This window comes from Rhea americana, unplaced genomic scaffold (assembly GCF_003343005.1).
Source record: "Rhea americana isolate MKP2758 unplaced genomic scaffold, rheAme1 scaffold_226, whole genome shotgun sequence".
Taxonomy (NCBI): domain Eukaryota; kingdom Metazoa; phylum Chordata; class Aves; order Rheiformes; family Rheidae; genus Rhea; species Rhea americana.
This window is the reverse complement of record NW_028186342.1, coordinates 820,952-836,388: the sequence shown is the minus strand read 5'-3', so window position 1 is coordinate 836,388 and position 15,437 is coordinate 820,952. Positions and strand designations below refer to the sequence as shown.

Below are 15,437 nucleotides of genomic sequence, written 5' to 3'. Positions count from 1 at the left end.
AGTTTCCAGATAAGGTCTGGATATAAAAAAGCTTATCAAACAACAGATAATTTCTGCACCTCCCTCAGTTTGAATGGAGGTGATTGGCTGCTTTTAGATTTAGTTTTTCTTAGAAGTCATTGTGTAGATTTTGTGTAAAAATGTTGTATATCAAGAAATCTACTTTACTTTGAATGCTTGAAAAACAAAATTTGTGGAAACAGTTAAATAAAGCTTTTACAAAAATCAGATACCTGTGAATAAAAGCAACAAAATACAAATGAATGGCCAAGTCTCTGTAATACAAAAGATTATTTTCTAGTGGCAATAGGATGAGGAGAAAATAAGGCAGGAATGAAACTAAGAAGAATATGTATGATTTAAATGGTCTACTAGATTTCAAGAAAACTAAAGACTACTGTGCTTTTAACACAGTAACACAGAGGATAAAGTATTTTTTTTGTGGATACCACCTTCCAATAACTTGTCCAGCAGATTTTCAAAATTTGTAGCAAATTTTCACACTCTTATCTTAGCGCATGCTATCTCTTGAAAACATACTTTGAATCTGATCATTTTATTTATTTTCAGAGTCTGCTACAAAAGAATGGATTTGTGTTAAGTGAAGGATGTTGTTTTTTTCTAGAGCTCTAACCAACAAAGTACTACTTAATATTATTTTTGTATAGGACAGTTAGCCTTACTGATAGACTTGTACCTTGTTACTACTCTTAGAATCCAAATAAGTAAATCATTCTTAGTCTAGATTCAGTTTGGAAGACAGCTACTACAAACAGAGAGATTTTGCTTAAAATACCAGACAAGCCGTCGTCCTAACCCTCAAAAGCTGTGTAGCCTTCTCCCTGATTCCCCTCAGCGTTGTCAAGGTGTATAGACATACGTCGAACGCGTTCAAAATGTATTCCAGAATTCAGGTCTGGGTGATACAGCTGTAACTGCAGCGTAGATCCTTGTGATGAGGCCTGCCGTGGATAAAATAGCTTAGTTGTCTGAACTGTCTTGTGGTTGCATGTCGTAGTAAAAGCTGGACTCTTAGACTGTTTCAGTTCTGTATATATTAGATATCCTTCTTTGAAGGGTAGCAGATTCTTAATTTGATTTTCTTTTGGCCAAATTTATGTGTTTTCTTGAGGGAGTGTATGCGTTGCTTGCGCTGTTAGCCGTATGTTGTTAAGCTGAAGGACCTTCATTACCCGTCTGAACAGCCTAGTGCTAAATACTGTTTGCGGTCTATGTCTGGAAGGAATATTATTATAGGTTTGTTTTGGGGAAGTAGCTTTTGCTTCCTGAGTGAAGTACATACAGGTTCTCACTACATGTGACATCATGCAGCAGAAAAATGCTGTAATGAAATTACAGGTGAGCTTGAAGAAGCACTTTCTCACCAAAAACTCTGATGTGAAGTGAGCCAGCTTGGAGAGTCTMTGTAGAGTAGAACTTCCTTGGGACTGAATTTCTAATAAAGATGGTAAAATGAAGTTTTCAGGGTTTTGTTAAATTTGCATTAAAATTACAAATACTAGTTTGCTTCCTCAACTCAAAAGGTTAAGTAAATAACATATCTGCATTTAACAGAAGGCAAATTCAAAGGAGAAAACTGAGGAATGTATCCTAAACAAAAAGCCATTGTCACACTAAAAAGAGAGGTCTGGTGGTCCTGATTGTCAGTTTTAAGTACAGACCAGTTTACCACTTTTCACGCTAAAAATACAGAATGGAGAAGAATCTTTCTTACAGTGATGCCTCGGCTAAGTCTCTGAGGTGGCCTCCTGGGCACCCTGCCTCCTCCATGCTGGCATCCAACTTAAGTTATGTCTTAAAATAAATTCTTTGCGTTTACAGCACTGAATTCTATTGGCTGTAGTTATTATGTGAACAAAACAAAACTCTACTGAAAAACACCAGTGTACTTTTGATTTGTATTTTTTTTTCCCGTGAGTTTAATCCTGTTAGGAGCCTGTAGGTTTCTTCAGTGTCATACAGCTCACCAGCCAGTTTCTGGATCCTGAATGGGAATAATACGTAGAAATCTTCTACTATTTTAGCTTTCAGATGTTTTCTTTGCCAGCCAGAAAACTACACAGAGGGGCAGAGATTCTGGCCAGCAAGATGCTATAATATATTTTGTCTTTTAACCTAAATTATTGAATTCAAAATAGCATAACATTCACAATAAACAGTTCAGCAGTACACAAATTAAGATATTCTTGCACAAGCCCTTCTGCCTTTTTTTATGAGGAATAATTAGTGATCAAGAGGGGAAGCTTGATGCATCTTTTATGTCCTACATGCTTTTTCAAACTTCCTAGATACATATTTTTAAAGTAAGAGTCATTTTGAAATGCATCTTCCACATCTGAGGTTCTGCTCCTGGGATACGCGTTCGCTGTCACTGGCCACTTGGCTGCATCTAATCAGAAAACATTTGCTCGTGTTCAGCTTGTTACTCTGCACTGATACCCCTCACAAAGCTTCTGCCTTTGAAGTTCCTTTTAAGGGCTATGTGCAATGTTTGGAAAATATTTTTATTTTGTTTTATATTTAAATTTGTACAATAAAAATAATGATTGTATTTAATGTGTTGCCATTTATAATTTTCGTTAAGTAAGTTGCCTTGCAAAAATGAACACTGAATGAATTTTAATAAAAAATATATAGTTTTTATAATCTTGTATTTATTTCAGTATATTTTCTTAATACATGTATGTGTTCAGATATGTGTAACGAACAATTTTGAAAGATAACAACAGACTTTAATAACAAATAAAAGAGCAGATCCTATTCGGCTTAAAATTGCCCACAGCTAAATTGAAGGAAACATATCTGCAGTTAAACTGAAAAGTGCAGGACTGGGTTTAATCATTTAACCTCTAGATTACAAGCTAGGGCATTTAAAAATCTATAGCATGGGATTTACTTATTGCTTATATGAATCACAGCTCTATTTAAAACAAAAAAAATCCAGAAAGTCTCTCATTCTCCTTTCTAAGTAGTAGTTCAGATTTCTTTTTTTGTCGTGCTCAACCTCAGAAAAGAAGGGGGGAAGAGCATTTATAATTGTTTAAAATTGTCAGTGACATTTAATTTCTGTCAACAATTTCTTAATTATTGCTTTAAAAGCAAAGCTTCAATGTGTCAGTCTAAATAGTGATACAAAAGGCTTTTTAAGAAATCACAAATTAGGCTGCTAACATTTACCATTTTCAGATACTACTGGTTAGATTAGAGATAATTATTTCTCATAATTCCGCTACTGAAAAAGCTGGATGTCTAGTCATATCAGAACATCTAAACGAAATTGTAGGGAAACAATTTCTGAGCATAACGTTTGTACTTGTATTTAAGAAGGCAAGTGTAAAGGTTCTAATTTTATCAAATGTTCCCTTAGTTAAAATCTCTTAGAAGAAAACTGAAGTTTTCAATCTAATCTACATTTCCTAATGCAAAACTCAGTCTTACATAATATGTTGTAGCTATGCTTTTTGGAATAGAAATGAAATATCATATGTCCAGTTTGAACGTATATTTAAAACTTATTGTTGAAAGTATGTCCTAGTGTTTAAAATGAAACGAAGTATAATTAATGGCATTATCTACCAGCTTCTCTTTCTTACCGTAATTAACAGAAAAGTGAGTAATTATAATAGGTAGATACATTGTCCAAAATAGAAGTTGAGAGATTTAGTCAGGGCTGCTGTTTTAAAATGGTAATTCAGCTGAGCTTATTTGTTGCTTATTTTTTTTATTAAAATAAAACGTCAAATGAAGTATTTTAACACCACTGCAAAAAAGTCGAAGAACAATGTCTTTCTAAAAGAAAGTCATGATTCTGYAGCAAAAGGGTTTGACTTTAGTTAAGAACTCAGGGCTATTATCAAAATTAGAAATGTCATTTTCTCCATTATTTTAATGGAAAGTTACCTTTGGAAGAGTAAGTCCTTTCTGACATGATATAAATGTTTTAAAATAAAAAAGCATTGAGGGAATCACAGAAACATTTTAATCTTAATTATTCATAAATAGCTACCTCAAGACCATTTTAACAAAATGTCAGTTGACCAAGAAACATGCTTATTTTGCATGAGAAAAAAGAATATTTGAGCTGTAAAAGGATGCTTTATCAGTGTATATTTAACTTAAAATGAAATTTGCAAATCAGAAACAACCTTCTGTCACGAAAGTGCATTAACATTGCAGCATTTGCTATTGAAAATTCAACAATATTATGAAATGTTTAACTCTTCAGCTAACTAACTAAAGAATAAATGCCAAAGGACTGCTGTTATTTATCAGGCATTTAACAGGAATTTTTTGATAAATTTGTCTTAAATATTTGGAGGAGCATGATAGGAAGAAAATACATTTAAAATGTTTTATTGGTAAAGTTTCAAAATGTAACTAATAGTCTTTTAAATATTTGAGAAGCTTTATATCAATTTTTCTGAACTCTACCCATGAGAAATGAACTCGCAAATTCATGCTTTAATATACTGTGCACTTTTCAGCTAACCGTTTTCTTTCTATAAAGACATCTAGAAAAAGACATGCTGTTTGATTTCTAAATGTATTTCACAGCAATTGTTTTGTTCTTTTTAACTATGCAGATTAAAGTAATAAAAAAAGAATTTTTGGAGTTACAGGAAGAATTAATTGTTCCTTTCAGCTCTTTTAGAACCCATAATATTTGTGTTCATGCTGTCCTGCATGGTTGCTTGTATGTTTGTATATACAGGTTTCATTGGCAGACCTAATTTCAAAATACATAATGCATGATTTTGAAACCAATTTGTTATTGTAATAAAATATTTTTAGGAATGCATGGTGGTACTTGAGAGGAGAATGTTAAATTATACATGTATTGTGGCCGAGTGCATTCATTTAGCTCAGTGTGCAGGTGAATCTCCCCATGACCTTGGCACTTGCAGGGTAGCATAGAATAACAATCAAATCTAGGATTGGAAATCCTGCCATTTCCAAATATTAACAACTTCTTTGAAAGGAAATGCTGATTTCAGCATTTATGTTAATGACAACATCAGTATATCTTTCAGAGAACTTAAAAAAAGAAGCCCTGATCTTAATAGGATTAAAAGCCATGCTTTTTATTTTCAAAATGCTAATTTGTTTTCTGCATTCTGTTTTCATATCAGGTCTTGTTATTCAGTACACTGGGATCCAGAGGACACTGAAAGCTGCCAGAAATGCGTTGGTAATGATAGGAAAGCTACATAAAAGGTTTCTGTCTGAAAGAAATTCTATATTCCTTCCAAGCCTATTTTTTCCCAGTTCTGTTAGTTGGTTAAAGAAACTAAATGCAGTGATACTGATGAGAAGCATGGGGAAGGGATTTTGCTTGATACTGCTCCTTTGTATATCTCTGTATTTATTCCTTTCACATTAAGGAACAAATGTTAGTCATTAGAGGTGCATTAATTGAAATAGCCTGTGACCCATATTAGTGAGATGAACTGATTTGGCCAGAGAAGTTTGGCTGTGAAATTTAGAATAGCCCGAGGCACCTGACATTCTGTAATCTGCTTATCTTGCAGGCTTTCACAAGCAGCTCTCCCATCGTCATTCATGCTGAACAGTGGGGTGTAGAGAGAAGGCCAGAACAGAGATAATAATTTACCATGTAATTTGTTTTGAGATTCCTTTGATAGATTTCAAAACCGAAGCATCCTGCAAGAGAACAGGGCCTTTAAAACCTTTAAGCCAAGCCAATTCTGTGCTTGGTGGTGGGTTATGCAGTGCGCTCAGCAGGAAACTACCCTAACGAATGGACACCCAAGGCACTGACCATTCTCAGTGGGGACCCTCTATTTATTTAATGGCTTTTAAACATTGCTGCTATTCCTTTTTCTCCTACAATGACTGTTACACCCAATGCTGTAAATTTGGAGAGAACGCAGTACAGTTCAGAGCAGGTTGATGAAAACCATTTGCAGCAATCAAGAAAGGCAGGTAATTTTCTAGACAGATTTGTTTTGTAAATGAGGTGTTCCATTTGAGGAGCTCAGGCAACAGCACACCTGGCCAACAGGTGTGCTGATGAAAGACAGCTTTCTTTAATTCTCTGCTGGTTAAGGGATATTTCTTCAGCCCACAAACTTTTGTTTTAATGCCTTCATGGAGGCATAAAACATAACAAAAATTCAGAGTTTTTATATTCAAAACTTCAAAACTTTCATCCAAAAGGGAAAAGGATCAAAAGGAAAAGCTGGTGCATTTCATGTTCTCTTGTGGTTTTAATACTTGTTAACTGACTTATAAACTGAGTTTTCCAAATAAAGAAACATAAGGGAATTTTATTATAGAAAAAAATGTATTGTGAATCATCTCCAGCTGCTGTTAGAGATAGGAGAAGCTATTTTCACTCTTCCTTTCAGAGATGATATGTGCTTTCTGTATACCTCTCCTTTGTTTCTGTACTAACATTGTGCATCCGTACAGATCCGTATTGCTTTTCTTGTTTATTTCTGAACACTTTTTTTTTTCATTTAGAACAGCTATTTCCAACTTATTTTCAGTCCAAGAAGAGAGAAGCACATACAAGAAATAGTTACCTTTGCTTGGTAACTTTCTTTGCTGCAGTCCAGTTAATATCATCTTGATGTTTTTAGTTATTTCTGGATTTCCTTGAACTCAAAATACTTTCAAAAACCTGGCTGTAGGTTTTACACAAATGACATCACAGCCTGTTGCTATGTTAATCTTAGGGTTGTACTTTGAACTGGAAATAGAGGTGCTGGGAAATTTCTAAATCTATATTACAGTGAAAAAAACATTCTTAGGGTCTAGGAAGTGCTTCTTAGAATGATAAAAATGATTAATGTATTGAATGAGGAAATGCCTAGACAGTATGGGTCTGGAAYCTTTTAGAGTGCATTTAAGTTTTTTAGATCAGTGTGTTCCTGTGTATTCTGTACAGTGCCCAGCAAAAAGGGACTTGGGTAGGGACCTCTGGGTACTACTGTAATAGAAATAATAATAAATCAGAATAATGGACAAACCTCGTTGCTTTAAAAATGTACAGCCTTTTGTTGAGAACCTGAAATGGTTTTAGGGCAGTGCTGACTCTATAATGGCAATCACAGTAGTTTTGACAAAGCTGTAATATTGGGAGAACTTAAGCATTTAAGAGCCACTGTTTTATTTGAATAGGAAACGGTGATAGCATAAACAAAGTAGATACCAGAATTAAATAACTAAAATTTACTTGTCAATATCCTATGTAATTAGAAAAGTCACTGTGAAAGTATACAGAAGTATATGATCTGCAGTGGAGATGCAGTTTAGTTTGATGTGGTGACTGACTGAAGACAAAGACTGTCAAAAATAAAAGCTACAAAATCAGATAGATGCCAACAAATAGAAACCTGTAAGATTTCTTACAACTTCTGAAGAACAAGGAGGCTTCTTTCTTTCAAGAAAGTGTCCCAATGTGGGTGGGAATGATAGAGGATAATATGCCAAAGTGGAGTTGCTTCTAAGGTGAGGCCTTCATTCTCTCCCCTTTCAGATTAATTTTGTCGTTTTTTTTCCTTTGGTACATTTCAGTTCTCTTCAAACCTTCATTTCAGTCAGTTATCATGCAGCAGGAAGAATAGCAAAAAAAAAAAAAAAAAAAAAAAAAAAAAGCATTACTTTTTTATATCATAATTTTTCAAAAGAACAAAAATCCTAATTTTGAGAGTAAAGGATTTTATTGACTACTGCAAAATGGATTTTTTTTTGCAAACTGCCTGCCTCTTTAGTGCTGAAGTAGTTATCAGCTGATTTAACTGACAGACATGTGAACTAGCAGAGTAATAAAATGTACAGTATCATACAGGGACAACTCAAGTCTTAAATATTCTTGGTGAAACTGTCTTGCTCAGACCCCTGCTGGAGATGTTGGGGAATTAGAGGTATCCTCCTGCAGATGCAGTGAATCTTTAAGCTTTAGTTATGATTCTTCAAGTTGGAAATGGTGGTGATGTCTGGCTTGTCACGTAGAAGGATAATATTTAAGAATTTGTAGTTACGTATGCTGTTGGTGTGATTTCTTTATTCTAGGAAGTGATGTTACTCTTCCTGAACTAAATTATTTCATCAGATTGTCCTGACACCGTAGTYTCTTCTGATAGGTTTGATGTTACTGTTCTTTCCTGTTGCCCAAAAGCTTGATTCCTGTGTGGAAATATTTTCCATGCAGTTAATACTGTCCAAATGGAAATGGATCTCTATCTCTTATGTTCACAAGTGGATCTCTCCTCTACTTGATTTATTAAATTTAGAAAAGGCTTACCTTAGAAGACAGACAAACACCTTTTCCTGTGGCTGTATATGACATCCACTCAGGCTCATACAGTCCTGAGATTCATTTGTTTTACTAATAAAAAGAATGCAAGTTGTAGCTTATGTAACAACATTTCAGAATAATTTTCTTAATTAAGAATTGTTCTTTTTTAATGTGTCTTGTTTTATAGGAAGTACTGAAGGCTGCTGTACAGCAGAAATTTTCCAACCGTATATTATGTCAGTGGCTTTTAAAAATCATCTCCATGGTTTATAAAATATCAGAGAGGTCTCCTTTATTTGCAAGAAGGATTTTCTGCTTATCTTTCTGTAATGGTGCAGTAGCTTTGCTACAGGGCAAATTCTGAAGTATCACTTAACATCAATCCATTTCCCTAAGATTGTTGATAACATGGTTTGTATTTTACAATTCATAAATAGGCCAGATTTCTTAGTAGGGCTTTAAAAAAAATATCTGTGTACATATTTCTCCTGAAGTGCTTATTTTGGAGTTTAAAAAAATATCAGGTTTTGACAAAAAAAAATTTTTTTTCTTATTCTGCTCAGATTATGTGATGGGACTGTGACTGTTTTAATCTCTGCCCGCTGCCATATTGTTTATGCTTGCTGTGATAAACACCACTGGAGTGCTAGCTGTATTTAAAACTTGCATAGATTGTCCCCAGACAGACTAGGGCATTCAGCTAAGTATTTTTAGAAGCAAACTGCTCAGACTTAGAAATTGTAAAATTGTATGGTTTTCTGAGAAATTCGAAAAGCTGCATGGAGTGGAATATACCAGCTAAGTCTAATACTCTGCTTAGTTTTACAGGAAAACATTTTGTGGAGATGCTTTCCCTTAGACACTTAAAAAATGGTTGTAAGGTGAACAGAAATTTAACTTTTCAAGTTTGAAAATTTGGTTCCTCCTCAGTGATGTTGGACTTTGGTCTATTACAGGTATGCATGGTGCTCATAGTAATCTTTTTCATTTTTCAAAAGAAAAATATAAATATGTTTACATTATGAAAAAGACTTTGAGAGCTGTAGCTGTCATTCAATTGTAAGAGAGCATAGATGATCAACATACTAAGAAAAAAAAATCAAAATACGAAAACTGTCTTAATGCCAAAGCATAATAAATAAATACTTAAAGATGAGTGAATTTTAATTCAAATATTTTGGCTCAAGCCTAAAAATCTATTGAGGTGAAGGGAGCTATCCAAACCATAATTTTGGCTATGATATATTTTATGTTACTTTGTATCCCAGGTGATTGCAGTTGCAGTTTTGATTTCTTACCATTCACAATCTGCTGCATGATTTTTTAAAATCTTATTTTGCTTATTCAGAAAAAAATGTGAAAATTTATAGAAGTGCATGAAGTTCACCTTGGATGCTTACTGTGGGTTGTGAAATCACCATGGCTATCTTGCAACCATTTCACAGAGGAAAAACAAATAAAAAGAAGGTTACTGACAGATGAACTCTAAACTGAATAGCTTTTTTCTTGAGATGAAAAGCAAAGTGTAACAAGCGCATTTAATTTCTCCTCTTATAGCCAGCATTTAATAAAAAAGCATCCTGCAATGGGAACAGATAATGTTTGTCTTATAAAATGTAACAGCTAGTTCCCGTTTTAAACACAGATCAGCTTGCTGGACTTTGTTGTGGGCTGAGAACTGACAAGTTTGCAGATGCTACAGCTTGTTACCTAATCAGAGCCAGATGCTGTTCCTAGGCAACTTTCTCACTGTCACCACATCCCTAACCACAGGGAAGGCAGAGCCAGAATCCACGGCAGAGCTTTTTGTTCTTGGTAGTCCTGCCATATTTTTTGTTATCTTGATTCTCTGTTTGTTTTTAATTTAAGGGGGTTTGCACTGACCAGAGATACAGAAGAATGAATGGGAGAGGTAATCTGAAAGAAGCTGATGTCCACTGGACATCTGTTTAAATTCAGCATTCAGACACAGAGAGAAGCCTGTATGCCTTTAGTTTGTTCTCGGGAAATGGCCTGCAGCAAAATGAGAGTATTTGATTTGAGAATTCATTAGATAATTCTGTACATTATACTTCAAATAATACATAGGCCTGAGAGAATGTTTTAAGTAAAATTAAACATTTCAGTGTGGCTGCAGCTGTTGTCAGGCTATTCCAATGTAGAGAACACAAGAAGGTTTGTTGCCCCCTCTGAACTGCAAATTGAGTTCAATATTCTGTTTGCGTTTTAGAAAAGGCAGCAAAGGAATCTAGATTCTACTAAGTAAAAGGCTATTTGTTTGAGATCATTATTTGGTTCAGCACCTTTTGCAGCAGGCTTTCCTTTCTCCCTCACAGCAAAATACTCTGTACTGTATGCTGATTACTTGTTATTAACAGTACTGTAACTCTGTATATTAATTGACTTGTTCCCATCTGCTACGGAGATGGAAAGTTTGCAGCCCTTGCCATCCATGTTTTGCGTTGTGGTGTATACTTCTTGGGTTAAATACCATTTGACAAGAAAAAGGATTCTGCCTCCACGTGCCGAGTGGTGCCGRAAGTGTCGTGCAGTGTGCGCAGCGGCAGAGCGGTTTGCTCTCAGAGCTCCTTCCACATGTGAAATCGTCGTCATGCTAAACCGTTGCCACGTGGAACGTTCCGGAGGTGGAGTTGCTCCTGTTTACGGAGGGATCTGCTTTCTTTCTTTCTCTCTTGAAGAAACCTGTTATGCAGTGGGTAATAAAACTGAAAATAAAGATCAGAGCCAATGGAAATGCTGTAATGTTTCTCGGCAGAAGCATTAGAAACTGCCCATAAACCATGAGGTATTCAAAAATTTGCACCCTATTACTGTGCCCCACAGCCCCTCTGGAATCTCTTTTCTCTAACATATTTTTTTTTATTCCCAACACCTCTGCAGTTTTAGATTGTGCTTATGAGCCTTGATTCTCTGACACCCTGCTTGTCCTTCACTGGTGATTGGTGGGGATTTATACTTTTTGCTTTACTGCTGCCACTTTTCTAGGATAAGTCTGAACTGTGTACTCCCTTGTCTTCCCCTGAAGCCGTGAAAAAGGCTGGAATATACAGCTGTTAATGAGCGGTTTGAGAGAAGCTTTGGTCTAATCTGTACAGCTGAAAGTAGTGGTGAACTCTGATTTATCTTACAGTAAAATCATATTTTAGAACTTTTAAGTTGTGCTTGCCAGGAGTGTGCACTGTCTTGGGGTTTCTTTCTTGTTTTTTTTGTTTCTTGTTTTTTTAAGATTATTTTGTGTTACTCTCTTAGCAAGCTGTTTCCTTTCCTCGGTTTATTTTCCCTTTGACATTTCAAATTGCTTATGTTTTTTTTATGTACATCTGGATGGATTCTAGCCAGAAGAATTTACAAAAATCTATAAGCCTGAATCCATTGTGAATCAGCTTCATTTTTTTTTCACCCGTCCCTGTTGTTTAGCCAGTGACTACTTTTTACCGACAGGTTACAATTTTTAAAGAAGAGTCTTCTTTCGAGACTTCTGACAGAAGGCAGGAAGGTTTGAAACCTCCTCACAAACAAACGTTCCCCTCCCGAAACCCTCCRAACTAAGTCACCTCTGAAAGTCTGCCTGGCCTGCTGCGGTCGCGGCTCCCCCTGCGCCCGCTCGGGACTGGAGGGTTTCTCGGAGAACAATAAGCCGCGTCTCCCCTTGCCGTGCCTGTCCAGTGCGGAAAGAGAAAGATGAGGTCAAAGTGGCAGGCTGTACAGCTTGCTTTTGAGCCAAACAGATGGTGAGGGTTAAGTGACAGCTCTGTGACTGCCTGTTTTGAAGTAATTGGAGATAATTTGTATTTTGAATCAGAACTTGACCACTGTCAGAAGGGAAGAAGGTTAATATGTAAACGATTTTACATTAGCCCCTGTTTCTTGGGATTTTTTTTGCCCCCCCTCCCCCTTGGATTCTTGTTTCTATAATCCTTGCTCCAGGCTATTGGTAAGATTGTCTTTGAGCTCGGTGTGACTCGTCCTAGGCTGCAGTTGTTATGAAAGCCAACAACAGCTTATTAAGGCCAGGGATAATCTCTGGTACTGATGCATTGTTGCTTTCCTGCAGTCCAGTTAAAACTGTGCATTGGAAACAAGATCCTAGAAACGCACAGACTCATTCCAGGATGATTAGCAAAGAAATGGCACAAACTACGTTCCTGTTCCTGCAGGTGAACTTCATTCTGCAGGTTATTGTTTTGCACGTTTAAGATTCCCCCTGCCCCCCCGCTTACCTTTGTCACAATCAACAGTGCTAATTTGATTTTGGCTTCTTTTTCTCCCTTAAGATGTTTTTCGGCCTTAAGCAGACTTCTGTTTGTTTAGTTGAGATACGAATTAGGAAAACAAGAAGTAACAGTTTTCTTACTCACTTGAAGTATAGAACGTACCATAGGTGTTATATTTGCTTGTACTTGCATAATGTAGATACACAATTAAAAAATATGAAATACTTGCAGAACCTAATTTCAAAGGAGTGAAGAGCAGCTGACATGTTGCTTCACAGCAGTTTTCATTGATAAAACGATATAAACCATCCTGGCACTTCCATTCTGATCCAAAGTCTTGTCGTAAGCAGCATGTGCCAAAAGCAAGTGGCAGTCGGTTGGGATTTCTTTATCTTTAACCAGTTCTTTTTTTTTTTTTTTTTTTTTCATTCAGACACTGAATAGCTCTTGTAATGGCTTGTTCATCTTAACTGGTGTCCTGTGGCCTTCACAAGTGTAGGGAAAACAGGCAACAATTACCAGTTTCTTTCACACTTGTTTAAATGCTGTAAGTTGGCCTTCTGTATTTCTCAGGTGATGAATTTTACTGTAGACGTTAGTAGCCAGAGAGACAGACACCTAAATATGCTATTTGAGAGGTAACTGGTACCGTTTATGGACTACAGTAAAAGGATAATTATTTTGTACTGACCTGAAAAAATCTTTTGCATGCAGAAATTAGAGGCAGCGGTGGGAGAGGCAACCAGAACAGAAAGTCGGTGGTGTTTGTGCATTTAAGTGCTGTTTCCACRGAAGCACAGAAGCAATATTGTATTTTATTCATATATATCAGATTTATTATGAAACACATTTTTTCACTAACKTGAAGAAGAAAAAGGAGATATTGGCTTGTTATTTCTGCCTTTTTCTTAACCAGGCAAAGTAAAGAAATGGTTGCAAAACCTTTAGAAGCATTCAAGTACCTCAGTGACTTTCATCAGATGTTCTCTGTACAAGAAAAAGAAAAAAAATCGTTCTATCTTTTTATTTTTACTTTGCTTTAATCTTATTTGATGATGTCTCAACAGGCTGGGACATGCTTTCTTGGATGGCAATTTCACTGCACCATATGTGTCTCTCACAAGATAGCAGAGTGAAATGAGTCTTGGCAGGAAGAGAACTAAACACATCGACAAAGAAAAGAAAAAAATTATTTACTTAACTCCCTGTTGCCTGCATACATTTTCCCTGGGACTACATCTGGTGCAGTGATTCAAAGTTAGTTTCTTATAAATGTATGTCTGAAGCCTAGTCCCACATTTTACCATTTTTTCTAGCCAGCTGCACTGTTTTTTTTTCCTTTAAATCGTGTGTGAAATGCTTCACTACCTAGATGGTGACCAAGTGAAGGAAAATCTGATTTTACCTAAGAATTTCTGTTAGTACTGATCTCAGGGAGAGAGCTGGTCTTTATTCAGCTGCACAAAAGACTGTCATTCTTGGGGGGGGAGGGAAGGGGGGGACATTTAACAACGTGATATGCTTGACCTACCGTTGCATTCTTCCAGTGAGTTCGAGGCCTGATACTAAACTCCGTGGTGAATATAAGAGATACTAGGCCAGGCTGTGGGTCCGCACCGGGCTTCCTGGCAACAGAGAAGAGATTACAGCTACTTGTCTTGATTGCCAAAAGATTCCAGTTTTGTGTGATGAGTTCAGAAAATTCACATTTGATAAATTTCAAAGAACAGATATTGAATACTCTGAGTTGAAATAGTGAAAGATATGTTTGGATTCTAAAATCAATCAACCAAACAAAATACACTGTTTGAACATGTGTGTAAGATAAATGTCATGCTGCTTCCCAGGTTGCCAGTGACCACTCTCTAGGGTGGCCAGCTTATTATCTTGCGTAAGGCAATGTTTGGTGCCCAGTTCATTTCCATGACTTCTCCATTCTGAAATTGAGTTCCACACACAGCAAAAAAAGGGTTAACTAGCCATTTATTCTAAGAGGAATCTGTGGAAGTCCATTTATGACTCCATGTTCCAAAGGCTTTCACAGCTGTATTGGTTTATGTTTACATTAGTTCTCAGTGATGACTTGAGAACTGTTTGCAAAATATGTTTTTATACAGTTGGATATTTAGGAAGAAAATCAATACAAGTTTTGCAATGACCTTGCTGGTTAACGTGAAAGTGTCCTGCAAAAATGAGAACAGATGACCATGCAGGTTATTTGTGAAAGAAAAAAAGTCCAGAAGAAACTAATGCAAATGAATTTAGTGTGTTTAATGAAATTTACAATTAAAAACAATAAGAAGGTTATATGTGATTTTTAAACAGCAGGTGAAAAGATAGAACAAAAACAAATTATTTTGAGATGTTAAATTTTATCTGGGAATGTAGTTCCTGTTTCAGTACAGAAGCACGGTAAGCTTCAAATGAGATGCAGTATGCAGGTAGTATATAGAATAGTGTGTGGGAATGGTGCATGGAACAGAATTGGTAGGAGAGTGTTTTATGAGTACTGAGCTTTGTTGTGCTGCTCTTCTCTGCCTGTGAATGGGGAAAGGTTGGAAGTTAGGAAGTTTGACTCCTTAGCAGTCATCAAATGTTTGTCCTTTATGGTTTATTTGTTATGGGTCCTGCTTCTGGACATGAGAATTGTCCAGTGTGCAAGGAGKAATTTTCCTCTGAAAGATCCATAATAACATTCAAGCATAAAAACAGTGATCATATTGATGCAACTTTTAGGATTTTTATTATTTGTTTAAACGTATTTTTCCATTGTACTCCTTCTAAATTAAGTGGTTAGAGATTTTTGAATTCATGCTTTTTTCGCAGTATCTTTCTTTTTCCATCGGTTGTACATATTTTAAATATATAAAATAGCTATCACTAGGAGACCTAAATAATTGCTGTAATATGATTTCTGT

At 35.9% G+C, this 15,437-nt stretch overlaps 1 protein-coding gene across 1 annotated transcript in view; it reads left to right on the top strand.

Moving 5' to 3' along the window:
* The window catches only part of LOC146595429 (uncharacterized), a 440,719-nt gene that overhangs the window by 310,291 nt on the left and 114,991 nt on the right, over positions 1 to 15,437 (top strand). The window contains exon 5 of the mRNA XM_085305746.1: positions 5,151 to 5,235. Within this exon, the coding sequence (XP_085161872.1) occupies positions 5,151 to 5,232 (82 nt within the window). The 3' untranslated portion in view covers positions 5,233 to 5,235. The remainder of the gene's footprint in view (positions 1 to 5,150; positions 5,236 to 15,437) is intronic.